The sequence below is a fragment of the Sceloporus occidentalis genome, unplaced genomic scaffold, assembly GCF_023333645.1.
Source record: "Sceloporus occidentalis isolate IW3139 unplaced genomic scaffold, rSceOcc1.0.p SCAF_148, whole genome shotgun sequence".
Lineage (NCBI taxonomy): Eukaryota > Metazoa > Chordata > Lepidosauria > Squamata > Phrynosomatidae > Sceloporus > Sceloporus occidentalis.
This window is the reverse complement of record NW_028317128.1, coordinates 1,284,792-1,310,000: the sequence shown is the minus strand read 5'-3', so window position 1 is coordinate 1,310,000 and position 25,209 is coordinate 1,284,792. Positions and strand designations below refer to the sequence as shown.

General features: G+C 48.5%; 1 protein-coding gene across 2 annotated transcripts in view; it reads left to right on the top strand.

The window, feature by feature from the left end:
* Positions 1-22,650, top strand: part of LOC149280730 (syntaxin-binding protein 5-like) — an 82,288-nt gene extending 59,638 nt beyond the window's left edge. Inside the window, exons 15-27 of one of the 2 annotated variants that reach the window (XM_089500111.1) lie at positions 145-362; positions 1,337-1,515; positions 2,821-2,946; positions 3,494-3,645; positions 6,223-6,294; positions 6,951-7,016; positions 15,073-15,243; positions 19,582-19,821; positions 20,224-20,584; positions 21,053-21,218; positions 21,827-21,938; positions 22,264-22,484; positions 22,609-22,650. In XM_089500111.1, the coding sequence (XP_089356237.1) occupies positions 145-362; positions 1,337-1,515; positions 2,821-2,946; positions 3,494-3,645; positions 6,223-6,294; positions 6,951-7,016; positions 15,073-15,243; positions 19,582-19,821; positions 20,224-20,584; positions 21,053-21,218; positions 21,827-21,938; positions 22,264-22,484; positions 22,609-22,650 (2,126 nt within the window). The remainder of the gene's footprint in view (positions 1-144; positions 363-1,336; positions 1,516-2,820; positions 2,947-3,493; positions 3,646-6,222; positions 6,295-6,950; positions 7,017-15,072; positions 15,244-19,581; positions 19,822-20,223; positions 20,585-21,052; positions 21,219-21,826; positions 21,939-22,263; positions 22,485-22,608) is intronic. The other variant, XM_089500112.1, reaches the window with a different exon arrangement.
* Positions 22,651-25,209: the final 2,559 nt, after the last annotated feature.

Sequence of the window (25,209 nt, the reverse complement as noted above, 5' to 3'; positions counted from 1 at the left end):
TCAGAATGTGTGGCCCGAGACACTTTCGCCCTAAGACCCCGAATTTGGGGTGAACACCCCGAGAATCTGCCCCCTTGAGTGCCCAGGGAGGTAGAGTAACCGCTCTTTACTTCATGTTCCTCGCACCCCGTTCTGTCCTTCCAGGCACCCTTCAGATGTTATACAAACTAAAAACCTCCAAGGCTTTTGAGAAGACGAAGGCTGGGGACGGGAGGCAGACGGCGGAGATCGTGGAGGAAGATCCATTCGCCGTCCAGATGATCTCGTGGTGTCCGGAGAGCCGGGTGTTCTGCGCGGCCGGCGTCTCCGCTTATGTCATAGTCTATAGATTCAGCAGGCACGAAGCCGTCGCGGAGATAGCGGTAAGTGTCTGGAAGATTATTTCTCCCCCAAATGGCCGGGGGGGTCAGGCTTACCGGTTCCAAACTGCAGAGATCCGTAGGCCGAGATCATGTACATCAAATTAGCGGCAAGTCTGTCACTGGAGACGTAGCCACGACTAGTGATACTAAGTATCCTAGCTGCAGATCCCTGGGGCGAGAAATGCCGGGCGTAATACCATATAATGATCATACCGGAAATGGGGGGCTCTTTAATGTAGGGGTCCTGAAAGTCATTATAAATACCTAAAACCAAGCCTTAAGGGTCTTTGCCCGGCCTCAGACTACATGGCCATAAAAACACAGTGCCATTAAGCGGCCATGGCCTTAAAGTACCAGCCCCCCCCCCCCCCCACCGGTCCGGCCCTGAGGGGAAGTAGTTTATTTCATTAACCTCCCCGCCTTATTACATGGAGATCCGGCAACAGCCGCCATAATGGATCGAGAGATGAGATCCTGGGTAAGCAGCAAAACAGGACGGGGGAGGGGAAGAGTCGGGGGTCCTGCGCTGTCCGATAATCAATCAATCAATACAATAGAAACAAATAATACGTCAGAATTGGTAAATATTATTTCTCTATATATTTATATATTTATTATGCGTTTGCACAGCAACACACATGGATTTGTAGGGAATATTTATTGATATTCATTGATTTTGATGAATTATACATATTGATTTCTACATACGAGGAACGGCACTTCCTGACTTATTTATTTATTGATTGATTTAACGCGGCACTTTAATATAAAGCAGGACCCCCCCCTTCCTTCCACAAACTAATGGGAGACATTTCTAATCATTAAGATAGTTATGGAAGAAGTAAAACGGCCCCACGGGACCGGGGTGGGGGGGGCAGTTACGGACCACGGCAGTAGCAGGCGGGTCTCCATGCGCGGTGGCGGCCGGCGGCTTGTCGCAATACGATGATTCCGTTTGTTTTGTTTCCTGTAAGTCTTTAGAAGTTCGCCTGCAGTATGAGGTCGATGACATCATCACTCCGGATCCCGACGCCGTCCCTCCGTTCCCCGAACCCGGCTGTCAGCCTCTGACCCTGAAGAGCAGGAATCTTTCGGGGAGCGCCAACATCGTGCCATGCGAGGGGCCCCTGAAAGACAGCATACCGTGCTTAACGTAAGACGGGGGGAGAGCCGGCACCCATCGTAACCGAACAGCGTCGCCCTCAAAACAGCAGGGTGCTTTATTCCGAAATATCTCTCCAGATCCAGTGTCTAGACTGCAGAGAAACAGATCGGCCCCATCCGGCCCCCGTCTAGTCGCCCGTTTCTCAAACCTTCAGTCGTTGGTCTTGTCTTATGTCTATCCCATGCATGTTTAAATACCCTCACTGTATTACCCTCTACCACTTCTGCTGGGAGGCTGTTCTTGGTAATGTAAGAATAGTTCTGCTGGGTATGAGGGTATCGCAGGGTTCTACAGCCCTAAAAGCCCCGATAATGTGTATAGAAACAGCAGGAAACGGCTTTATAAATTAAACGGGGTAAATAAACCCCATTATTCTTCTTCTAATTGCCCCACCTCCAGCCACGCCTCTAACCACACACCCTTAAGTGCCCCTTTCGGGCCATTTAAATTGCTCGGCGGCGTGTCATGCGTTGGAAAGTATTGAGTTAATTGTTGTAGATGAGATCGTTGAGTCCTTCGCCCGGCATTGAGTGCTGTTTATTCGGTGTTTAGAGCGTCTGGCGAATTACCCGCCCGCCGCTCCCCGCCGCGTTTCTGAGTCAGATTATAGTGATTATCCGCCGAGGGCCGGCCAGCGAGTCCACCGACCTCACAGCCGCAGAACGCCGGGATTTCGCTGCAATTACTCTATTATCCCGACGCCTTTGTTTGCGGAGCGGAGCGGAGCCGTAATTATCGGGGCGCCGGCGCTTCGCGATTTGTTGTGAAAACAGATCATTTCGTATAATTTGGGGTTAGAGTTGATGTCTTGTTTTCCGACGTTGGCTGTGCCTGCGCGGCGGTTACTGGATCCGAGCGCCTGAACGTTATTGTGACGGCGCATTAAGGGGGCTTCACCCCGAGGGGGGGATAATGGGGAGGAATTAAATACATAAAGGGCTTAATAAAGGACAGGAGGGAATTTATTTCAAAGGAGGAGAAAAATTACAACAAGAGACCGGAATCCAACACTAGAGAGTCAGAGACTGAGATGGAACGGAAGGAATTATTTTACTGAGAGGGTGGGAGATAAGTGGAACAGCCTCCCAGCAGAAGTGGTAGAGGGTAATACAGTGAGGGTATTAAACATGCATGGGATAGGCATACGGCTCCTGAATCTAAGACGAGACCAACGACTGATTCATGTCCTGTTATATCGCTGAGATTCGGACCCCAGACAATAATTTCTCCCTGATTTGGCGGATATGTAAAATAAGTCATTTTCTGTCTGATGTTTTCTCTCGCCCCGTTTAGTGTGAAGAGTCGCCCGGTGAGGATGCCCCCAGGGTACCAAGCGGAGCTTGTCATTCAGCTGGTGTGGGTGGACGGGGAGCCCCCTCAGCAGATAACCAGCCTGGCCGTGAGCTCTGCCTATGGGCTGTAAGTACCGTCTGCGCATGGCTCGCTCCTCCCTCGCTCTGAAGCCGCAAGTGTAACACAGAACTAATATTAAACCTGACGTTCTTCTTTGGAATGAAACACATCCTACCGTTCAAAAGTTTGGGGTCACTTGAAAATCTCGTTTGTGAAAGAAAATCACATTTTGTCCATTAAAATAACATGAAATGGATCAGAAATCCAGCGCAGACGGGGTTAATGCTGTAAATGACTATTGTATCTAGAAACGGCTGATTTTTAAAGGAATCTCTTCATACGCGTACAGAGGCCTTTATCACTCCCATCACTCCTGTGTTCCAATGGCCCTTTATCACTCCCATCACTCCTGTGTTCCAATTGGCCTTTATCACTCCCATCACTCCTGCATCCCAATGGTCCTTTATCACTCCCATCACTCCTGTGTTCCGATGGCCCTTTATCACTCCCATCACTTCTTGTATCAATCTCTTGTATGACAATCTCTAGAACACGTTGAAGAGTGTCAGCTCTTGTGGTTGCGCATGGAACGGTGTGACTTTTTGTCTTGTAGCGTGGCGTTCGGGAACTGTAACGGCCTGTCCGTGGTGGATTACATCCAGAAGAGCGTTTTGCTCAGCATGGGAACGATCGATCTGTACGGCTCGAGCGACCCGTATCAGCGGCAGCCGAGGTCTCCGCGCAAGAACAAGCATCTGGCGTCAGGTCCGTGACTTTATCCCGCGCGCATGTCCGCCGTTAGCGTGTGCTCACCCTTCATGTGCATACATGTGTATGATCCATCGGACACCCTGTAACGGTCACCCAAGAGAATATCCACTTAGGGCGACACAGACGTCTTTAACATCATATCTTTAACCCCCGCAGTCTCTGAAATCACAACAATAGCTTCTTTTATAGATAATGAAATGCCTGAAAATGACGCAGCGGCCCCATCCGGCCCCTGTCTAGTCTGCCAGGTTCTCCTGCTGTAACGACTCAAACCTTAATCAGTCGTTGGTCTCGTCTTAGATTCAGGAGCCGTATGTCTATCCCATGCTTGTTTAATCCCCTTGCTGTATTACCCTCTACCACCTCTGCTGGGAGGCTGTTTATTTATCCACCACTCCCTCAGTTAGATTTTGGCCTCTTGTAACATTTATCCCCCTTTAAAAGAAACTTCCCTACTGTCTACCTACTAAGCCTCCCATCCAGTATCCCGGAGCCCCCGGGTAACCTTTCGGACCTGAGCGGTACCAGGACATGCAGGGAAGGATCCGGAATCGTATGCCCCAGAACCAGCCTCTGCCTCAACGCATCAAAACAGACGACCCGTTTATAAACCCAGCCCGTTAACTCATTCAGAGCCGTGGACAGCCCCTCATACACTAAGGGTTATATCCCATGCCCTCGTTTACAGTCACAGTAATGTGCAGGAACCACAACACCTAGGATCCTCAGCTGTCCTGTATAATACCACGTGTAAGCAGGGAGTCTTGGGAGTTGTAGTTCCCGGGCATCTTGGGACCAAGGAATGAAATATTAATAGGAACGGTCGGAAAAGGAGGGGAGATGAAAGAGAGAAGAAAGAGAGGGAGAAGAAAAAAGGGGAGAGAACGAAGAAAGGAGGGAAATAGAAAGAGGTAGAAAGATATGAAAGAAGGAATAGAGAGATAATTAGGTGGGAGGAGAGAAAGAGGAGAACGGCTTCTCCGCTCTCCCCACAAACTCAGAGTAAACACTCGCTCCCGCAGGCTCTGAGGGGCCGTTCCTTGGGTGACCGCGGCCAGGACACGAATACATTTACCGAGCGGCGCATGTTCAGCGCTGACCCCGCACAGGAATACACTGCAGGGGGCAGCACTTCACGCGTACTCCTCAGTAACACGGGAAATGCATACGTGTCCTGGAAAAACTGGGATTCCAGCCCTCGCTACATGTCTGTGCGTCACACGCTTGCCTGCCTCTGTATTGACTGCCTCTGTAATAGGGCTGTCCATTGGAGTCCTCCACGGGCCGAGACACAGTCACACGCTCACACACGTGTGTCTCTTATCAGGTGACTGTTTGGAGGGTCTGGGAGGGGCTTATGTGGACATCCCTGTGCCGTGTGTACCGTGTGCCGTGTGTACCGTGTGTCGTGTGTACCGTGTGTCGTGTGTACCGTGTGTCGTGTGTCGTGTGTACCGTGTGTCGTGTGTACCGTGTGTACCGTGTGTCGTGTGTACCGTGTGTACCGTGTGTCGTGTGTACCGTGTGTCGTGTGTACCGTGTGTACCGTGTGTAGTGTGTACCGTGTCCTCCGTCCCTTACGAAAAAATTACTGCAGTTTTTTCTGAAGTAATGCCGCAGTTTTTTGGACAAGAAAAAACTGCAATACTGCACTTTTACTGCACTTTTACGTCATTAGATTGCAAACCTAGTTGTAATTCAATGTACCGCAGCTTTATTGCATTTGTACCTCCTTACAAAAATAACTGCAGTAACGACTGCCGTACAGTGAAGTACAAATGCAGTAAAAGTGCAGTAATTTTTTGGTAAGGGGTGCGCTCGGTTTGGGTCACCCTGTGCCTGCGCCACCTGTGTTGGTGCTCAACTTCCCACTTTGGTGAAATGTTTGTGGATTTTAGCAGCGAAAGAAACGCAACGATTATTATCACACGCATGACACGGGCTCATCAGACACGCAGGGACCCCGCAAACCATCCCAGAACCACCCGCAAAGGCCAGCAAGTACTATACATTATACAGGGGCCGGTCACTGATTTATGTATACATTATACAGGGGCCGGTCACCGATTTATCTATACATTATACAGGAGGTCGGCTCGCTGATTTATCTATACATTATACAGGGGCCGGTCACTGATTTATCTATACATTATACAGGGTTCTGGTTCGCTGATTTATCTATACATTATACAGGGTTCCGGTTCGCTGATTTATCTATACATTATACAGGGAGCCGACTCGCTGATTTATCTATACATTATACAGGGGGCCGGTCACTGATTTATCTATACATTATACAGGGGGCCGGTCACTGATTTATCTATACATTATACAGGGGCCGGTCACTGATTTATCTATACATTATACAGGGTAAATGGTGCATCTTAACCCTCCAATGCAGATCCACACACTTTTCTCCCGGTGGATACACGGTACCGATGTGCCGTGGCGGTGGGGGACGCGTTGGCTGGCCGGGGGTATCGCGTTCTTTCACTGCAGTCTGTTTTTCTTTCTTTCCTCCGCGTTCTGCCGCCGCTGCTGCTGCTGCTGATGTTCTGGCATGTTCCACAGACAACTTTTGCATGCGTGGCCTGTCTAATTTTTACCCCGATTTAACGAAACGGATCCGTACGTCGTATCAGAGTAAGTTGGCCGCGCCGCCTCCCGTCACGGGAGCAATGTGCCTGCGCGATGTGTGATGCTGCGAACGCCATCGCTATCTGTGCAGCTTAACGGAAAGCTCTGAACACCCTGGATATTGGGACAGTATATATATATATAATATATAATGTTATTATATAAATATAATATATACTCAGACAGTTCATATCCCTAAATCAGAAAGCCGTGCGGGCCTCAACCCAAAAAGCACGTTTCCCGGAATGTGGGGTAACTTTAAGAGAATGAAAAAGACAGCGGGTTCCAAAAAGGATTCCACTGGGTTCCGAAATCAATCCAGAGAACCAAGTACTGGCGTAAAAAAATGCAAAAATCAATAGTAATATCAATAATATTATTATCAATAATAATACTACTATAAAAAATAACAATAACAATAATATCGAAAATTATAATAATAATAATATCAAAATAATAATAATACTGCTATAAAAAATAACAATAGCAATAATATTATCAAAAAATATAATAATAATAATAATAATATAAAAAATAACAATAGCAATATTATCAAAAATAATAATATAAAAATAACAATAGGAGAAGGCTTAGAACGCGCGGAACGTGCGCAGATTCCGGTTCTCGATGTTCCTTCTTACGTTTCTTTCTGTTATCTGTAGGTCTCACGGAGCTCACAGACAGCCCGGTGTCTCTGGAACTGGAGCGCTGCAAGTCCCCCACCTCAGGTAAAGGGGAAAGTACGATGCCCTCCTCTCTCTAACCAGTCCGCGCCGCGCTCTGCGCCCCCCCCTGCGGCTCCGGGGCCCGGGGAGTAGAAAGTCCCCCATAACGCGGGTCCCCAAAATGCTTCATACTTTGCCATCAAAACCATGATAACCGTGACCCGTTCCTGTGCGATCGGACACAAAAGCTTTACTTATATCCGTTACAAAAGAACCGGCATGGATTGTAACGCCTGGCCCTGCCGCTATAATGCCTGGCGCCGCTGTTATAATGCTTGGTGCCACCGTTATAACCCCTGGCCCTGCCGCTATAAAGCCTGGCGCTGCCCTTATAAAGCCTGGCGCTGCCGTTATAACCCCTGGCTCTGCCGCTATAATGCCTGACGCTGCGTTCATTCATTTGAGTGGCGCGTAACGATTTGTACGCATTAACTTTACGTTTCGGTGAAAATGAATAATGACAATTTAACACGAAGATTCACAGAAGGGGAAGAGCTTACAGTCTATTTATAATAATAATACCATATTAGATATTATTCACCAACCTTTCTACTGCGCGCTTTGGGCAAACGTCGCACTATTGGGTCGTACGCAGATGGTGCATGAACACAGGTGGTTATGAAGGATTCGTATAAGGCAGTTACGTGTAAGTTGGATGCAGAATAAGGATGCAGCGTGGAGGCTGCAGACTGACCCTACGGAAAGCCACCCCAGAGATCAGCAGGGGGAGATGTTTAAGGGACAGTTTAATGCCTCTGAGGTCACTTGGTAAAGGATCTGTGAGTACTTTAATATACATTCTTCTTAGAAGCTGCAGCCCTGTTGCTGGCGCTGCCCTCCTCTTCCGTGATCTAGCATTTCTTGCCACTGATGGGTGGAATTATCTCCGCCATGCAAAATTTCTCCAGAATCCCCCCCAATGCATTTGCAAAAGCAACACCACAATGTCAGCATGTGTGTGTGATAGTATTTGGAGTTATTTGGTGTTAGCATACTTGTGTGTTAGTCTATGGCAGGGGCATCCAACCTGCGGCCCACCAGCTGCTGCAGGACTACATCTCCCATAATGCTGTTTCAGCTAAGAGGCTGGCTGAGGAGGACGGGAGATGTAGTCCTGCAGCAGCTGGAGGGCCGCAGGTTGGACACCCCTGGTCTATGGTATCAACCTATGTGTGTGTGTTAGTGTATGGTGTTAGCATAGGTTTGTGTCAACATATGTTAAGAGTGTCAGCTTAGTGTCAGTGGTACAAGAGAGAGGAAGGAAATATTGTGTGTTTATATAAGTGTTCCGAGGGTATTCCTTATGGAAAAAATGTCTGCATGATTCAAGCTGTAGTAGATCTAAAGCAGTGGTAGATATGGGGAACATTCTCCCAGCAGGAGTGGTAGAGGGTAATACAGTGAGGGTATTAAACATGCATGGGATAGACATACGGCTCCTGAATCTAAGACGAGACCAAGGAGGGACAGACTTCATGGGCCGAATGGGTCTGAACCCGCCATACATGTAGGTATTATTCGCTAGTTATTACACTGGGCAGTAGGTGGCGTCACTCCGGTGATAACGCGGACCCTTATCATAGCACAGGGGTGTCCAAGTTTTTTCTGCAGTGGGCCACTTCATCAGAATTGTATCCGTGCGAGGGCCGCACTCATTTTTCACTGTGAGAAAATATGGCCTTTAATAAAATATGCAGATTAAAATAAAGTAAAATGACACAAAACCTTTACTCTTCCTCTCACTGATTTCTGGGCCTAGAAAGTTTTGTGACTACAAATTCAGGACTCAGGATAATTAAAAATGAAATAGTTCTATTTATTCTAGGGATGCGCCAAAATGAAAATTCTGGACCAAAACATTCACAGTTCACTTAGCCAAAACCGAAAATGACCCCCCACCTTTAAAAATAATAATAAAAACTCACATCTTTAATAAAAGTAGGTAACACACCACAATTGGCAGCATCAATACACAAGGGGGGCAGCTAGCCAGGTTTCAGCATGTCCTGGCTGACTTGGCATGATAGGAGTGTGATTGCTAACAGCAATCACAGTCCCATCATGCCTAGGTTCCAGCACTTACACATCCATGCTATCACACACACACACACACTCATTTATTCATATAATCATTCATTCACAGATTCATTCCCTCAATCACACACACTCATTCAAACACCCTCCCCACCCCCTTACCTGCACTGTAGCTCCTCGATGCCACTCACAGACTTTAGCAGAGGGCGCGGCAGGACTGGAGCAGAGTCATGTGATGTCACGTGAACTCTGCTAGGTTCCGCTTCTTCTGTGCAGTACAGAAGACCCTCCCACAGGTAAGTAGCAGGGTTCTTGTTGTAGCAGGGTTCAAGGTGCGGCCCGCGTAAGATCGGTTGCCCTGGTTGCCGATCTTACGTGGGCCGCACCTCGGGGGCTCGCGGGCCGCATGTTGGACGCCCCTGTCATAGCATATTAGACACTTTTACTGTCAAGGGGTCTGTTAACACAACAGCCTAAGTGTGTTAAAAGAACAATCATGAAACTTGTTGTTTGCCGTCACCACATTACGGTATTTATCACCGGGAAACCTCTTACAGAAACGGATATGCTTGTAATTGATTAGGAATGCAGGTCGGGGGCTGGGTGAGAGTATCTAATTATATACGTTTAGCTCTATAAGTCTATAAGTCTATTAGTCTATAAGTCTCTATAAGTCTATTAGTTCGTGAGCTGCCTGCAAGTTTATATTTTAGGAGTTAGAGGCGAGGGCTGGCGAGTTCTATGTGACCTCGCATGTCCTCGTCTGTAACTCGCAAAATGAATTCCATGCAACAGGGCTTTGGGGGCCATAACTGGAAAGGCTCCTAAAAGGTAAGTGACCATTGTAAGTGACAAATGGTGTCCTCTGGGTAACCATGGCAACCTAGTTGACTTAAACCCCTCCATTCCTGTCCTGTGGGCACGCAATGTTTTTTTTGGTTTATTTTAACCCCCCTTTTCAATTTGAGTATGGGATAGGGGGGATATGACTGGTGGCCGATGCCCCCCCTTAAGGTTTTCTATATATGTTTTTTAACCCCCCCAATCCCCTGTTGCACTTGCTCCCCCTATCTGACGGGCTGCGTTGTGTACAGGGAAAGACGGTGACGTGACTGTAGTGTGTTTGTTGTTATTGCGTTTATTTATTGTGTTATTTATTACAGTTGTGTTTATAATCAGGGTATTGCTGCTCCATCGGCTCTGTTCTGGGATCCTTCGTAGATTTAATTTTTCCGTTCCACGAACGTCCTGCAGCCCAGCGTCCGAGCCGATTTATATGTGATTTCATGTTCTATTTCTGTGCCTGCGGCAGGGTCATGTCTTGTATCTGCATGGTGTAGCGCAGGGGTAGGCAACCTTCCGCACTCCAGATGTTGTGAATTACATTTCCCTTGATGCTTTGCCAGCATTATGACTGTAAGAGCATTATGGGAGATGTAGTCCACAACATCAGGAGTGCCGAAGGTTGCCGACCCGTGTTGTAGCGGATCGGCGGCGGCTCCCGCTGAGCGCTCTGATCGGGCCTGCGATGTGTGCCCAGAGACGCGTTTATTATTTGTAGCTCTGTTAGGTGTGTGTTCAGCAGTGCGCCTGGGCGCTCTCTGGGGTTGACCCGGAGTCTCCGGGCGAAGAGGTGTTCCGGAGTCTCTGAGTCAGTTACTTCTTTCTCTGGGTAGCGGCCATGCCTACTTCCCGCCCACTTTCCCACCCACTCCCTACCCCCATGCAAGGCTAGTCCTGCCCTTTCACTTCAGGGTAGGAAGTTCCCAGGTATGCTTATGTTGTCAATTCCATAGGAACAGCCATATTAACTTCCTGTTCCTGTCCCATGTACTGCGTGATTATTCCTCCCCAGTAGTTGATTTGGTTCGGTATTTCCGCTTTAGCAGAGTAGCACAAAGTAACATATATATACACAGGTGGTGTGCTGCAGTGTTGGTGTGCACAGGAAGCCATCAGGATCTACTCTCGATGTTAGTGGAAGAGCCATCCGTATATTTACGGTTCATGCTGTTCATGGCAGCGCTGGTGGTGAATCCCAACGCTCTAAATGTGACAGTATTTATGGGATCGGCCCCCTCTGTGTCTGGAGAGTCACATCAGGGAATATCTGGTGTATTCACTAATCTGAGCTCTCCTTGCGCATGATGAAGGGATGACCCCTGGAGCAGCTGTCAGCCTCGAGTGTCTCTCCATTGTTTCGATTTAGAGAGCTCATGAATGAGACTGCCCGGCCGCAATCATACGTGTTCAACGAAGTCTAGATAAAGGGGTGAGAGAGCGTCGCGTGTCCAAACACTCCGCCTGCTCATTCGTGTTGTCAGGGAGATCTTCGGTTGGAAGCTGTCAATGCAGCCGTACATGTCACACGCGTGTCACACGCACAATGCGATGAAACGCCTTCCAACAGAAACATATTAACTTTATTAAACTATCAGTGATATAAAATAAATCGCCGAATGCCCCCCTGGCGTGTGTCTCTGGGCCAATCAGGAAGTCTGCCCGATGCGTTGCCGTCCTGCCTGGCGACCCGACCCGGTTCTTAGAACCTTTCGTATGGTTTATTCGCTTTCTGTAAATATTATATCCGATGATCTCTCTGGGTCTCGATAACCTCCACTTCCCCTTTAAATGAGGGTGTATCCTGCCCTGTCAGCAGGACCGCCCACCAACATCAGTGGGCAGTCCTGGCCACACCCTGCAAGGGTGATTACTGTATTCTGCTGTTTCTGTTGATTGGATTATTTCGCTGTAAACTTTGAAACTTTCTTTTAAGTAAAACAACCCTTACGAAAAATTACTGCAGTTTTTCTGAAGTAATGCTGCAGTTTTTTGGACAAGAAAAATTTGCAATACTGCACTTTTACTGCACTTTTACGTCATTAGATTGCAAACCTAGTTGTAATTCAATGTACCGCAGCTTTATTGCATTTGTACCTCCTTACAAAAATAACTGCAGTAACGACTGCCGTACAGTGAAGTACAAATGCAGTAAAAGTGCAGTAAAAGTGCAGTATTGCAGTTTTTTTATGTCCAAAAAACTGCAGTAATTTTTCGTAAGGGAAGTAAAAAAATTCACGGAATGTCCTGGTCTGATAATTCTATCCGCGTGACGGAACGCAAACTTCTCCTCCGGACCTCCCTCTGCTTTCAGGAACTTTTTTATGTTATAATGTAACGCGGTCGGGGGGGGGCTGCTTCCCCGGAATGTTCTTTCTGTAACCTTTTTTTTGGGGGGGGGTTAAAAAGAAAAGCTGTAAATGCATACGTTTCCAAGAAAATCGCCTGCTGACTCCAGATCCATCTGTGATCCAGATCCAGCAGCACAGAGGGGCAACTGATCCACGGCAGCCATTGGCGCCCCCCGGTGGTCCTCGAGTCACCTTACCTGCCCCCCCATACGACCCCCTACCTTGGTAGCCTGGGCCGGTAGCCCCTCTCGTGTGCTTTGCAGGATCTTTCCGTTCTCATTATGTCATTTCTGCTCTTTTAAAAACTGAATAACTGCCTTTCTCCTTTTTCTGTTGTTTCAGTTAAAGGATCAAGAAAGTTAAGTCTGCCAACAGATCTTAAGACTGATCTTGGTACGGTAGGCGAAAGCCTTTAAGCTTCCTCACCTTCATACCAGCCATTAAGACTCCGGGGGTCTCCCTCCCGAGGCTTCTCGAACCTACTCATTCAGTACTGTTGGCAGCATTCAACGTTTATTTATTTATTTGCTTCTTTAACCCTTCATTTCCCGCGGCAGCATTTTATCAACCATTTCCAAGCAGTCACGCATCAAGCAGGAGAACATATATGATAAAAAAAATTATTATTATTGTTACTGTTATTATTACTTATTATTGTTATTATTACTATTGTTATTATTATCTATTATTCTTATTATTTTTGTTATTATTACTATTCTTCTTATTATCTATTATTCTTATTACTATTATTCTTATTATTTTTATTATTATTGTTTTTATTATTCTTATTAATATTTGCTATATAGTGTTGTTATTATTATTTTTTATTAGTGTTGTTAATACTATTGTTATAATTTTTTTTTATTATTATTATTTTATTATTATTATTTTTATTATTAATTTTTTAAAGCGTGTTTTCTCAAGCTGTACGTCAGCATTTTGGGGTTTGGGCAGTGCATACGTCATCAGTAAATCCTCTCCATCGACTCAGCAACCAGCCCAAAAAACATTCAAAGAACAAAAAAAAAGGCATTTCTTTTTGATTTCCTCATTCGCGCTTTTTTGGAATGACGCATCGCGCTGACATTCGTTTTGCTTCCCTCTCGAAATCGATATTTTTCTCCAGACTGTAACATGAAAAGGTTTATGAGTCGCCTGAATCCACGGGGTCCGGACACGTCCTTCATTCATAAATATATCGTGTGCGCCCAGCGTAGGAGGTGTGGGGGGGGGGTAAATGATGGATTTTAGGGGCAAAAAAGCGGGGTACGTTGGGCTATGTCTGGGGATAAGCCCAGGATTAGAATTCGAATCAACAAAAGTTTTGGAATGTTGGGGACCATCTTTGGGTGAAAAGCCGGAAAATTGACATTTTGGGTGAAAACCCCATGGAGACCCCATGGAGGGAGGGTGGAGCGGGTAACCTGACGATCCCTATAGTTCCCGCATTACACGGTGTACACTGCGTATGGGAAACAATCCCCGGGGGGCAGTCCTGGATGCTAGGCATTGCAGTCCTGCATGGCGGGGGGGCGAGGAACCGACGGGCAAAACGCATCATTCCGTGGATTCTGGATACTTTGGGTTTTGTGTATAAGTGCGGAGTGTATTTGTCTCTAGATAATGGGAGATAATTATTAATTAGCAGCGGCGTCGGCAACCGTCAGAGACGAGGGGCGCCGCGCCGTGTAACCGCCGGCCCCCGCCGGCCCCCGCACTCGCTGAAGGCTCTTACAGTCCCTCGAGCCCCCGTCGAGCAGCCGGCACCTTCAATAAGAAAAGGGTGAACTCCATATAGAGCTCCTTCCATACCTGGGGCTTTAAATGGGCCGGACTGGAGACCCCTTAAAAATATTAACCTTTTGATAGCCGGAGGCGATGATACTGCGATGATTGCCGAAACCAAATGGTTCTAATTCTTGGGATAAAGCTAAAATCGTGTGTCTGCGAGAAAGATTTATATTTATGCGACAATAGCCCCCCTCTCCTCTCCTGATAGGAGCGTCAGCCAATCAGAAGCCTGCGTTTGAGCTATTTATAGGTTGTTACTGTTTTTTTAGGAATGAGATGAAGACCCCCAGCAATGCCGTCCAGCAATAGAAAATATAATTTTCTCGGCACACCGCGGTCTGTTTGCGTAGATCCCCCCCAAGCTGACACCTCGAGCCTGTTGGCATCATTCGGGGGGGGGGGGCTTTATGGCTTAGATTAAGATAAAGCCCTCGGTGTGAATGGATCTCATTTTGCCCCAATGCAGGCAAAAGGTCAGACTCAGAGGTCATAGAGAGGGATTAGGGTATAAAGTGGTGTTTTGTGGATGAATAGAGGGGTATTTATGCAGGTGGGGTATTTACAGGTGTATATGTATACAGCCATATATATAGCTATATATACAGGGATATATATACAGAGATATATATATACAGTGACATACACATAGATGTATACACAGGGATATATATACAGCGACATACACAGGGATATATATATACAGGGATATATATATACAGGGATATATATATATATATACAGATATATACAGATATATATATATATATACAACGACAAACACAGCGATATATACAGGGATATATATACAGCGACATAAACACAGCTATATATATACAGCGATATATACAGGGATATATATATATATACAGGGATATATATACAATCATATATACAGGGATATATCATATATATATATTTATACCATATGCTAAACATTACCTGTCCGGCGAGGGCCGTGCCGGGGATGTGCCCGTCTGACAGTATTCTCTGCCCTTCGGCACGCGTGACGATGTCTCCAGGTTTACGTGTTCTCTGTGTTACAGATCATGTTAACGGACACTGCACGAGCCCCACGTCCCAGACCTGCGGCTCAGGGAAACGCATCTCCAGCACGGAGGGGTCCAAAGCCAACAGGAGGGGGCCGGGGAGACCACCGTTTAGGAAAGCACAGTCTGCAGCATGCATGGAGATCTCGCTGCCGGTCACGTCAGAAGGTGAGCCTTACCGTGTTACCAGCAATGGGGGCAGGTTCTGTATTACAGACAATAGCAGAGTATACTGCCGGCCCAAGACTTCTGTATTACAGACAATAGCAGAGTATACTGCCGGCCCAAGACTTCTGTATTACAGACAATAGCAGAGTATACTGCCGGCCCAAGACTTCTGTATTACAGACAATAGCAGAGTATACTGCCGGCTCACGACTTCTGTATTACAGACAATAGCAGAGTATACTGCTGGCCCGGGACTTCTGTATTTTATTTATAATGTTAATTCCATTAATCCTCCTCGTGTACGAACGTTACCCCGCGTGTAGGCGCCGTGTATCCGCGTGTAGGCGCCGTGTATCCGCGTGTAGGCGCCGTGTATCCGCGTGTAGGCGCCGTGTATCCGCGTGTAGGCGCCGTGTATCCGCGTGTAGGCGCCGTGTATCTGCGTGTAGGCGCCGTGTATCCGCGTGTAGGCGCCGTGTATCCGCGTGTAGGCGCCGTGTATCCGCGTGTAGGCGCCGTGTATCCGCGTGTAGGCGCCGTGTATCCGCGTGTAGGCGCCGTGTATCCGCGTGTAGGCGCCGTGTATCTGCGTGTAGGCGCCGTGTATCCGCCTGACCCCCCCCTCCGATTCATGTTGTTTGTTTAGTGCGCCCCCCCAAATAGCCAATGAAGGGCAGTTTTATTTTAGGGGGTCTTATTACTAACCCTTTGCTGGGGTATGGCGCCCACCCTGGCCCACCGTTCCCCATCCTTCATGTTGTGGGACCGGAGGTTAAACGTTAGAATTAACGTTCTGGGGGGGCCATGTCGCCCACCTGTTCCCTGCGCATGGGGTGGGGGAGGGGGGTTAAAATAAATAAAATACATAATGCACCCCCCCTAGTGTATCACCACTCAGTATCTTACAGTAAGGAGGGAAAGGGGTCCATCCGGCACCCACCGTGGCAGTGTCGGGGGGGCAGTCGAGTTGGGGCCACAGCAGGCTCCCGCTCGCCGGCCGAGTTCGGCATATCAGATGGATTTTATAATCTAGAAAAAAAGGGAATTCCGGTCACCGTAAATCTCCTTCTATGACATCATCCGACCCCCCGGCTACAGACATCTCACCAAAGCCCCCTTATGTCTCCCCATTTGCTGAAGCATTGCCCCCCCTTGTGACAACGTTCACGTCTGTCTCCCCCCCCAGTCCCGTCTCTCCCCCCCCCAGTCCCGTCTGTCTCTCTCTCCCCGAGTCCCGTCTGTCTCTCTCCCCCCCCAGTCCCGTCTGTCTCTCTCTCCCCGAGTCCCGTCTGTCTCTCTCCCCCCCCAGTCCCGTCTGTCTCTCTCTCCCCGAGTCCCGTCTGTCTCTCTCCACCCCCAGTCCCGTCTGTCTCTCTCTCCCCGAGTCCCGTCTGTCTCTCTCCCCCCCCAGTCCCGTCTGTCTCTCTCTCCCCGAGTCCCGTCTGTCTCTCTCCCCCCCGAGTCCCGTCTGTCTCTCTCCCCCCCAGTCCCGTCTGTCTCTCTCTCCCCGAGTCCCGTCTGTCTCTCTCTCCCCGAGTCCCGTCTGTCTCTCTCTCCCCGAGTCCCGTCTGTCTCTCTCTCCCCGAGTCCCGTCTGTCTCTCTCCCCCCCCAGTCCCGTCTGTCTCTCTCTCCCCGAGTCCCGTCTGTCTCTCTCCCCCCCCAGTCCCGTCTGTCTCTCTCCCCCCCCAGTCCCGTCTGTCTCTCTCTCCCCGAGTCCCGTCTGTCTCTCTCTCCCCGAGTCCCGTCTGTCTCTCTCTCCCAGTCACGCACTGTCCGCATGATTGTGAGACACCAAACGTGACTGCCTGAATGACGGCGGGAGAGCATCTCCTTTTGGGAGCCTTAGTTCTGAGACGTCTCGATGTATGATCCCCGTCGGCCCCACGCGGCATCCTCAGAGCCCATAGGCATAGCCGGTCCCCGGCCGCTACACGATGTGCGCCCGCTGGAATCTCGTATGATCAATGTTTTTTATGGAGCCAACAAAGAAAACATTTTGGGACTTCCTCTGAAGAAGAGACCTCCGAGGTCCAATACAAAGTATCCCCTCCGCCCGAAGGCTGCGTTTTCTCTTTGGGGTAATTCGGCTCTGTCCATTTTTCGCGTGCATGCATAGGGGCCCCTGGCAGCGTTCTCGGTCCGGTTCGGGGGGCCCGGGGGTCTCGCTGACTGTCGGGATGTGAGAAATGTTTTTTTTATCGCTGTCCAAGTAATTGTTGCTTCCGTTGTCCCTTCGCCCCCCGTGGCTCCTGTAGCAATTAGCCACATTTCCAGACGGGCAATGCTTCAGCAATTACACGGAGTCAGTACTTTCTCTAACGACGAGGGCCACTATTCCAACCCGTGGGCCGAGAAAGGTAAGAGCCGCCGCGGCAGTCTGTCTGTACTCGTAGCCGTGCGTCTTGTGTTTTATTAGTAGTCCCGTAGAAATTGGTGTAAAAATAGAGTTTAGAGTTTAATCCAATTTAATCCAGAATCGAGACCCTCTGAAGACCCCCCGGCAGCGCAGATTTTACACCGCAGGTGGTCCCGGCAAAAAAAAAAAAGCTCAGGCCTGCCTTCCTTCACGCGAGGAGATCATGAAATCCTGGATTAAATTTCAATTTGCTGCAATCGATGTGACGCAATCTGTATTAATACCCACAGAGTATGGATTAACCCCTTAATGACATCAATGTGTCCAGTAATACCCCCAGCGCTGTATACAGTAATATAACCCCCCAGTGCTGTATACAGTAATATAACCCCCAGCGCTGTATACAGTAATATAACCCCAAGCCCTGTATACAGTAATATAACCCCCCAGCGCTGTATACAGTAATATAACCCCCAGCGCTGTATACAGTAATATACCCCCAGCGCTGTATACAGTAATATAACCCCCAGCGCTGTATACAGTAATATACCCCCAGCGCTGTATACAGTAATATAACCCCCCAGCACTGTATACAGTAATATACCCCCCAGCGCTGTATACAGTAATATAACCCCCGCGCTGTATACAGTAATATAACCCCCAGCGCTGTATACAGTAATATAACCCCCCAGCGCTGTATACAGTAATATAACCCCCCGCGCTGTATACAGTAATATAACCCCCAGCGCTGTATACAGTAATATAACCCCCAGCGCTGTATACAGTAATATAACCCCCCAGCCCTGTATACAGTAATATAACCCCCCAGCGCTGTATACAGTAATATAACCCCCCAGCGCTGTATACAGTAATATAACCCCCCCGCGCTGTATACAGTAATATAACCCCCCAGCCCTGTATACAGTAATATAACCCCCCCAGCGCTGTATACAGTAATATAACCCCCCAGCGCTGTATACAGTAATATAACCCCCAGCGCTGTATACAGTAATATAACCCCCCAGCGCAGTACACAGTAATATAACCCCCAGCGCTGTATACAGTAATATAACCCCCAGCGCTGTACACAGTAATATAACCCCCCAGCGCAGTACACAGTAATATAACCCCCAGCGCTGTATACAGTAATATAACCCCCAGCGCTGTATACAGTAATATAACCCCCCAGCGCAGTACACAGTAATATAACCCCTAGCGCTGTATACAGTAATATAACCCCTGGAGCCGCCGTTGCTGTCAGTCATGTGATATTTTGGGTGACTTTCCCGGCTCAAACACCGCACTGAGCTGATGCTTTATGGCGATGCTAATGAAGTCCGTTCCTCCATAGATTTTCATTAGTCAGAGAGTCCGGCTGGGTGATTAAGACTGAGTCATTCTATTGTTCCCCACAGGCAGTATGATAAGGAGTCGGGGGGGTTTAGTAGATCGGGGGTCAGATAACAGAGCGAGATACAAACGGCTGATATGCAGCTGCCTGAAAACTTTATATTATGGGGCAAAAACTACAAGTGGGGTAAAAAAGAAAACAGCAGAATATTTATGGAACTGATAAAAGTGATAAAAAATGTTGGGAGTTCCCTGTAAATGGATCAGATAGAAATATAAAGCTTCCCCTCCCGTGGAATATTCCCTCCCCACTGTAATAATACGCAGAATGTGTGGGCTGCTAGAACGGCGGCGGCGGGGCTGCGGCGTAACCCCGATCATTTCTCATTAACAATTTATCGATAAGGTTAAGAAACCGGACAGAATAGGGGCTCCACGCGGTGAGTATTTGTAGACCTTCCGTAACATTAAATGGTTAAAGACTCTCCATGTAACGTGTATGATGTCACGGCCGATCTAAAAGGAGGCCGCACAGTGACATCACCACGATGACATCAGAGGCAGTGTGGGGGTGTAGAGGGGTGACCGCAGCTGATGATTATTACCCATCCCCCCCTCTGTGTGTTTCCAGAAAGCAGGGAAAGCTCGTTCAGCCGCTCGCGCAGCTCCAGCGTGTCCAGCATTGACAAGGAGTCCAAGGAGGCCATCACCGCCCTGTACTTCATGGAGTCGTTCGCCCGGAGGAATGAGCAGACGCCGGCGCCGTGTCTCTGGGTCGGCACCAGCCTGGGGATGGTCCTGCTGGTAACGCTTAACATGCCGCCGACCGACGAGCAGAGGCTGACCGAGCCGGTCATGGCGTCTCCTAGCGGTGAGCAGCGAGCGCCGCGTCCTGAAATCCCACCAAACGTACAAAAAAACCCGAATTCCCGGCCCCTTCATTTTCCAGAACCTTCCATGTATCGTTATTAAAAGAAATCGGCATCTTAGCAATACGTTAATAATAAAAAATACATAAAAGGGACGGTTTTCTGGAGCATACGTTCCCTGCCCCCCCACATTTTGGGCATCACATGACATTGCGCCAGCTGCTCTTCCCAGCATGCACCAGGATGTCCCATAGGCGCCAATGTCTGATGCCGAGGAGCGGAGCCCACCTAATGCCCCCCCCCCGGCACCATCAATACATGAACGTATGGAATATATACTGAGATATATAGCATGGACAATGCCGCACATGCGCGGTGCTCACGCTCCGATGTTCACTTTGCAGGAACGATGTTAATCCTGAAGGGGGCGATCCTCACCTTTTCCTGCCTGGACTGCACAGGGACTTTCATGCGCCCCCCGTACGAGGTCTGGAGGGACCCCAACAGCTCGGAGGATAACGACAAAACGCGGAAGAGGAAACTGGTGGCGTTCTCGCCTTCGTCGTCGCAGGAGATGGGAGATCACCAGTTTGCCGTCATCTGCTCGGAGAAACAGGCCAAGGTGTTCTCGCTGCCGTCCCAGACGTGTCTCTACGTCCACAACATCACGGAGACGTCGTTCCTGCTGCGGGCGGACGTGGTCACAATGTGCAGCAACGTCTTACTGGCGTGCTTCTGCGCCAACGGACATATCATGACCATAAGGTACGTCACCAGCTGGCACCAAACCGGCACATGTGCCATCCGCGTGACCGGGATCCACTATATGGTATATAATATAATATATGGTAAGTAATATATACAGTATAAAATAGGGTATATAATATATAAATGATAGACTATATGGTATATAATATAATATATGGTAAGTAATATATACAGTATAAAATATGGTATATAATATATAAATGATAGACTATATGGTATATAATATAATATATGGTAAGTAATATATACAGTATAAAATATGGTATATAATATATAATATGTATTATATAATTTATGGTATATAATATATATAATATATGATATGTATAATATAGGGTATATGATATATATATAATATATGATATATATATATATATATAGTATGTATAATATAGGGTATATGATATATATATAATATATGATATATATAATATATGGTATATAATATATGATTGGATGTTTCAGCCTCCCGAGCTTGCGGCCTCTGCTGGATGTAAACTACCTGCCTCTGACGGATATGAGAATAGCGCGGACGTTCTGCTTCACCAACGGCGGGCAAGCGCTCTACCTGACGTCGCCCACCGAGATCCAGCGGATAACGTACAGCCAGGAGCTGTGCGACAGTCTGCAGGTGAGAGCCGGGAATATTATAAATGAGACGTTGTATTCGCCGGTCTCTGATATATTTGGCCGTCTCTCTCTCTCTCTCTCTCTGGGCTCGCCGTACGTTCTGGGTGTGATACGGACGCTTCTCTGTGCGTTCGGAGATCCTTGGTTACTTGTACAGCACAGAGTATGATATTCTTTGATATAGGGATCGGAGCTGGTGATGCGTGTGAGGGATGTCCGTCCGCCCAGCGGTCTCGCAGTGGTGGTCTTCACATGAAAAGATGTAATCGATGCCATTTTACACGGCTGCGCGGACCGGAAAATACATGTCGTGGACGCCGAGGATTGATGATGTGTTTTGTGCTGCGCATGGGAGGCTTCGGGATCTGCTGCAGATTTATAAAAAAATAGATTTTTGGAAAAATCACTGCGTTTAAAACTTGTATTTTATGATTGATGTCAGTAAAGTACGCGTTAATACGTATAGAGGTTCCAATGTGTAAAATGCCTGGAGACCGTCACAAAAGCTTGCACTCTAATTCAGTTGTTTAGCTGACGTTATCTTCGCTTGTTAAGAGCGCGCCGTAGATCAGCGGATCTCAGACACTGAAGGGATCTCTTCTCTCGCAGGATGTGCTGGGAGATCTCTTCTGTCCGGTGGAAACTCCGGAAGCACAGAATAGAGGCTTCCTGAAAGGGCTGTTCGGGGGAAGCGGACAAAACTTCGACAGAGAAGAACTCTGTAAGTTCCTCCAACTTATTAATGATCCAGGGAAAGAGTGGAGATGATGACATCACAGCCCGAGAGTGTGGTGTCATACATACCTGCCAATCAATGAGCTGAATGAGCACCTGACAGACCTGGGAACTAGTCTGTGGGCTGAGAGCTCAGCAGTCTCTTCAGTCTGTGGGATGAGAGCTCGGCAGTCTCTTTGGTCTGTGGGGATTAATCCTTTTAGTTAGGGTGTGGGGATCAGCGTGGAAATGTGTGGCTGTTCTGGGAGTCCGCGCACGGTACAGACACATCTCACCGTTACCCTCAGAATGAATCTTTGTTCTGTTATCAGTTGGTGAAGCCGCCGCCGGCAAAGCGTCGAGGAGCCTCGCGCAGCATATCCCAGGACAGGGAGGACTCGAGGGGGTGAAAGGAGCAGCGACCGGGGTGACCGCGGATCTGTACCGAGCCCGCGTCGCTCTGGATGAGAGAGGTCAGCGGCTGGGAGAGCTGGAGGAGAGGACGGCGGGGATGATGTCCAGCGCCGAGGCTTTCTCTAAACACGCGCACGAGGTCAGCCGCTCACCCCACCCTCACACGGAAATAAAGAGAATGGTCGGGGGGGGCAGGAGTGGGGGATGGGAGGCAGTGATGGGGTATTAGAATTCCTTATCTCATTATCTCTCCTCTCCCGCAGCTGATGCTGAAATACAAGGACAAGAAGTGGTACCAGTTTTAGGGTCCGGCACCCGTCGCGTTTTCTGCCAATCAGGGACTTTGTGCTCTCGGCACACGTCTGATCTCCAGCGTCCAACACGTCACGAAAGGTCCGCGAGAGACGATACCCCGGAAAACGAGGCCCGGCCTTCGCTCCCGAGAACCATTTCTGAACACGCAGGACTGTCCGGCCGGGCCGCTCCGGGGGGCCGCGGCAACCTTTTCCTTTTTTTTTTTTTTTTTTTGAGTGTTTTCTGAATACAAACTGTTTATCGCACTTACAAAACCAACGGAAAAATTATTTGCATGATAAATCGAAATCCAAGCGGAGACTGGACGCATGCTGCGGAGGGCGAAGCGCGTCGGGCGCAGGGAGGGCGTCCGCGGGAAGCGCAGGGTTTCGATTTGTGCGGCTGCTCCTCGCTGTTTAATGTAGAGCTTCGTTCTGTCTGCACTCCGGTCCCCGATGCAATCTTTATTAGGAAAAGTCGCTGTTTTGCGGAACGCGCTCCTTCGCGTTATCAGCTTCCTTCCCGAGGATCTGTACAGATGTATAGAGAGAGGATGTGCCGGGGGGGCAGCGAGATATCGGATACTCCACGGCGGCTGCTGCTGTCTCCATGACAGACGGACGGGCGATTTCTGTCCCTAATAAATTATTCATTAAAAATGAATCGGTCAGAAGAGCTTACACTTTAGGAACGTGCTGCCGGAGATTTATGCCGCGCAGGTCCGACGCGCCCCGTTCTTTTAATACATTAATAGATTAGTTAAATACTTAATACCGATTGTACGTGTTTGAAATTAAAGTGTAACGTGATTTCCCGAGAAGAGATGTGTTGGCGTGTTATTTGGGGGCACGAAGGAGCCCAAAATGATCAAAAAAAGAAGTAATTGTGTCCTTTTGACGGCTTCGTCACGGCGGTGAGAACATATCGTGGTTCAGAGATCATGCATGTGATTGGCTGTTGCTGCTCTAATTAAGTGAAAGCTCAGAGCCCATTCGCTAGAAGGGAGTTCTACTGAGCATGTGCGAGACGTGTACCGACCCATGCTTCCTGTTATCAGTAGGGCCGGCTGGGGGAGGAGTCACAGGACAGGAAGTCTCATTTTCTGACTCCAATAACCGGCTGCACCGATTCCCACGCAGTAAACGCGCCGGCGTCCGTGCGGAACGCCCCCGGATCCCCGGCCGGAAGCGGAGGAGTTTCCTCTCTGGGCCGTTCTCACTGAAATTCATTCAGGATTTTAAAAGCTGGCAGGAAGCCGAGGGACGTTTTAGGAATTTGGGGTTTTAATCATCCTTTTTTAATATATTTTATAATAGATTTTTCTTTGCTGTATTTCTTGCCGACGGTTGGTTATTAGGGGCGTATTGTCCCGCCCACCATGGTGAGCCGACCAATGAGAGCAACGCACCCGTATCCAATGAACAAACGTGGCCCTACGAACAGCATCTTCAGCTCATCCAAAACTAAATGTAATTTGATGAATATATCGAGACTCTCAGTACCAGACATGGGGGGGGGATTAGGGTCACCAACAGGGGCCACATTTCACTGGATCCCCCGGGGACATTGGGACAGTTTTGCTCCATGCAGGACGCAAGATCAGACACCAGTGGCCAAATCACTCTGGCCCTGGGACCCCAGCACGAGTTTAACGCATTTGGGGGCGGCTGAGAGTAAGAGGGGGGGGGGCTGTCCGTGTCTGTTGTGACACCCATCCGGTTTAATCACAGGAAATCTCTGCATGAAGCTCCAGACCCCCGAGGAACGCCAAACTCTCTGCGCCTCACCCCATCACGTTAGCAAACCCTTCGCGTTTCATTCTGCCCATCGCTGGGGGCGGCAGGTCCCGGCCGAGATCCTGGATTATCAGACGATGTCCCCCCGGCCCCCGAGTGACACAGAGCAGGGAGTTTTTGGGGTCTCTTTACAAGCCAAGTCTATATCAGTCAGGATGTCAGGCGTCACAAATCCACAACGGCGACGCATTTCAGATTCAATAAATCCCTCGTCTGCGGCCCGCGGACACGACTGCAATCTCTGTGCTGCGGACCCGACCCCTCCAGAATCTACGAGAGAGACCTAACCCCCCTGCCTGCTTCTACCGGAACCAACCCCCTCCCCCACCTGCTTCTACCGGAACCAACCCCCCCCCCCCCACCTGCTTCTACCAGAACCAACCCCCCCCCCCCCACCTGCTTCTACCAGAACCGGAACCAATCCCCAACCCCCCCCCCTTCTCCTACCGGAACCAGATAAACCCCCGTCTGCTTCTACTGGAACCAAAACCAAATACATTATATATATAAATGTAACACACACGCACACGCTTACATGTACATTATATAATTATATACACATGCTTACATAAATACATTACATAATTAGCATTTCCGACTAGGTAAAGTCGGAATATGATGAGTCAGAAGGCAGGGAGGAATAATTCATGAATTGATGCTTTAATTTAAGAAAATATTAATATTTAAATTCATTTATCGCACGTATCGCCTGCTATACAAAAAGGATCAGATATTAAAATATCATCGGAATATTCACAACCGCGCCGGGGAATA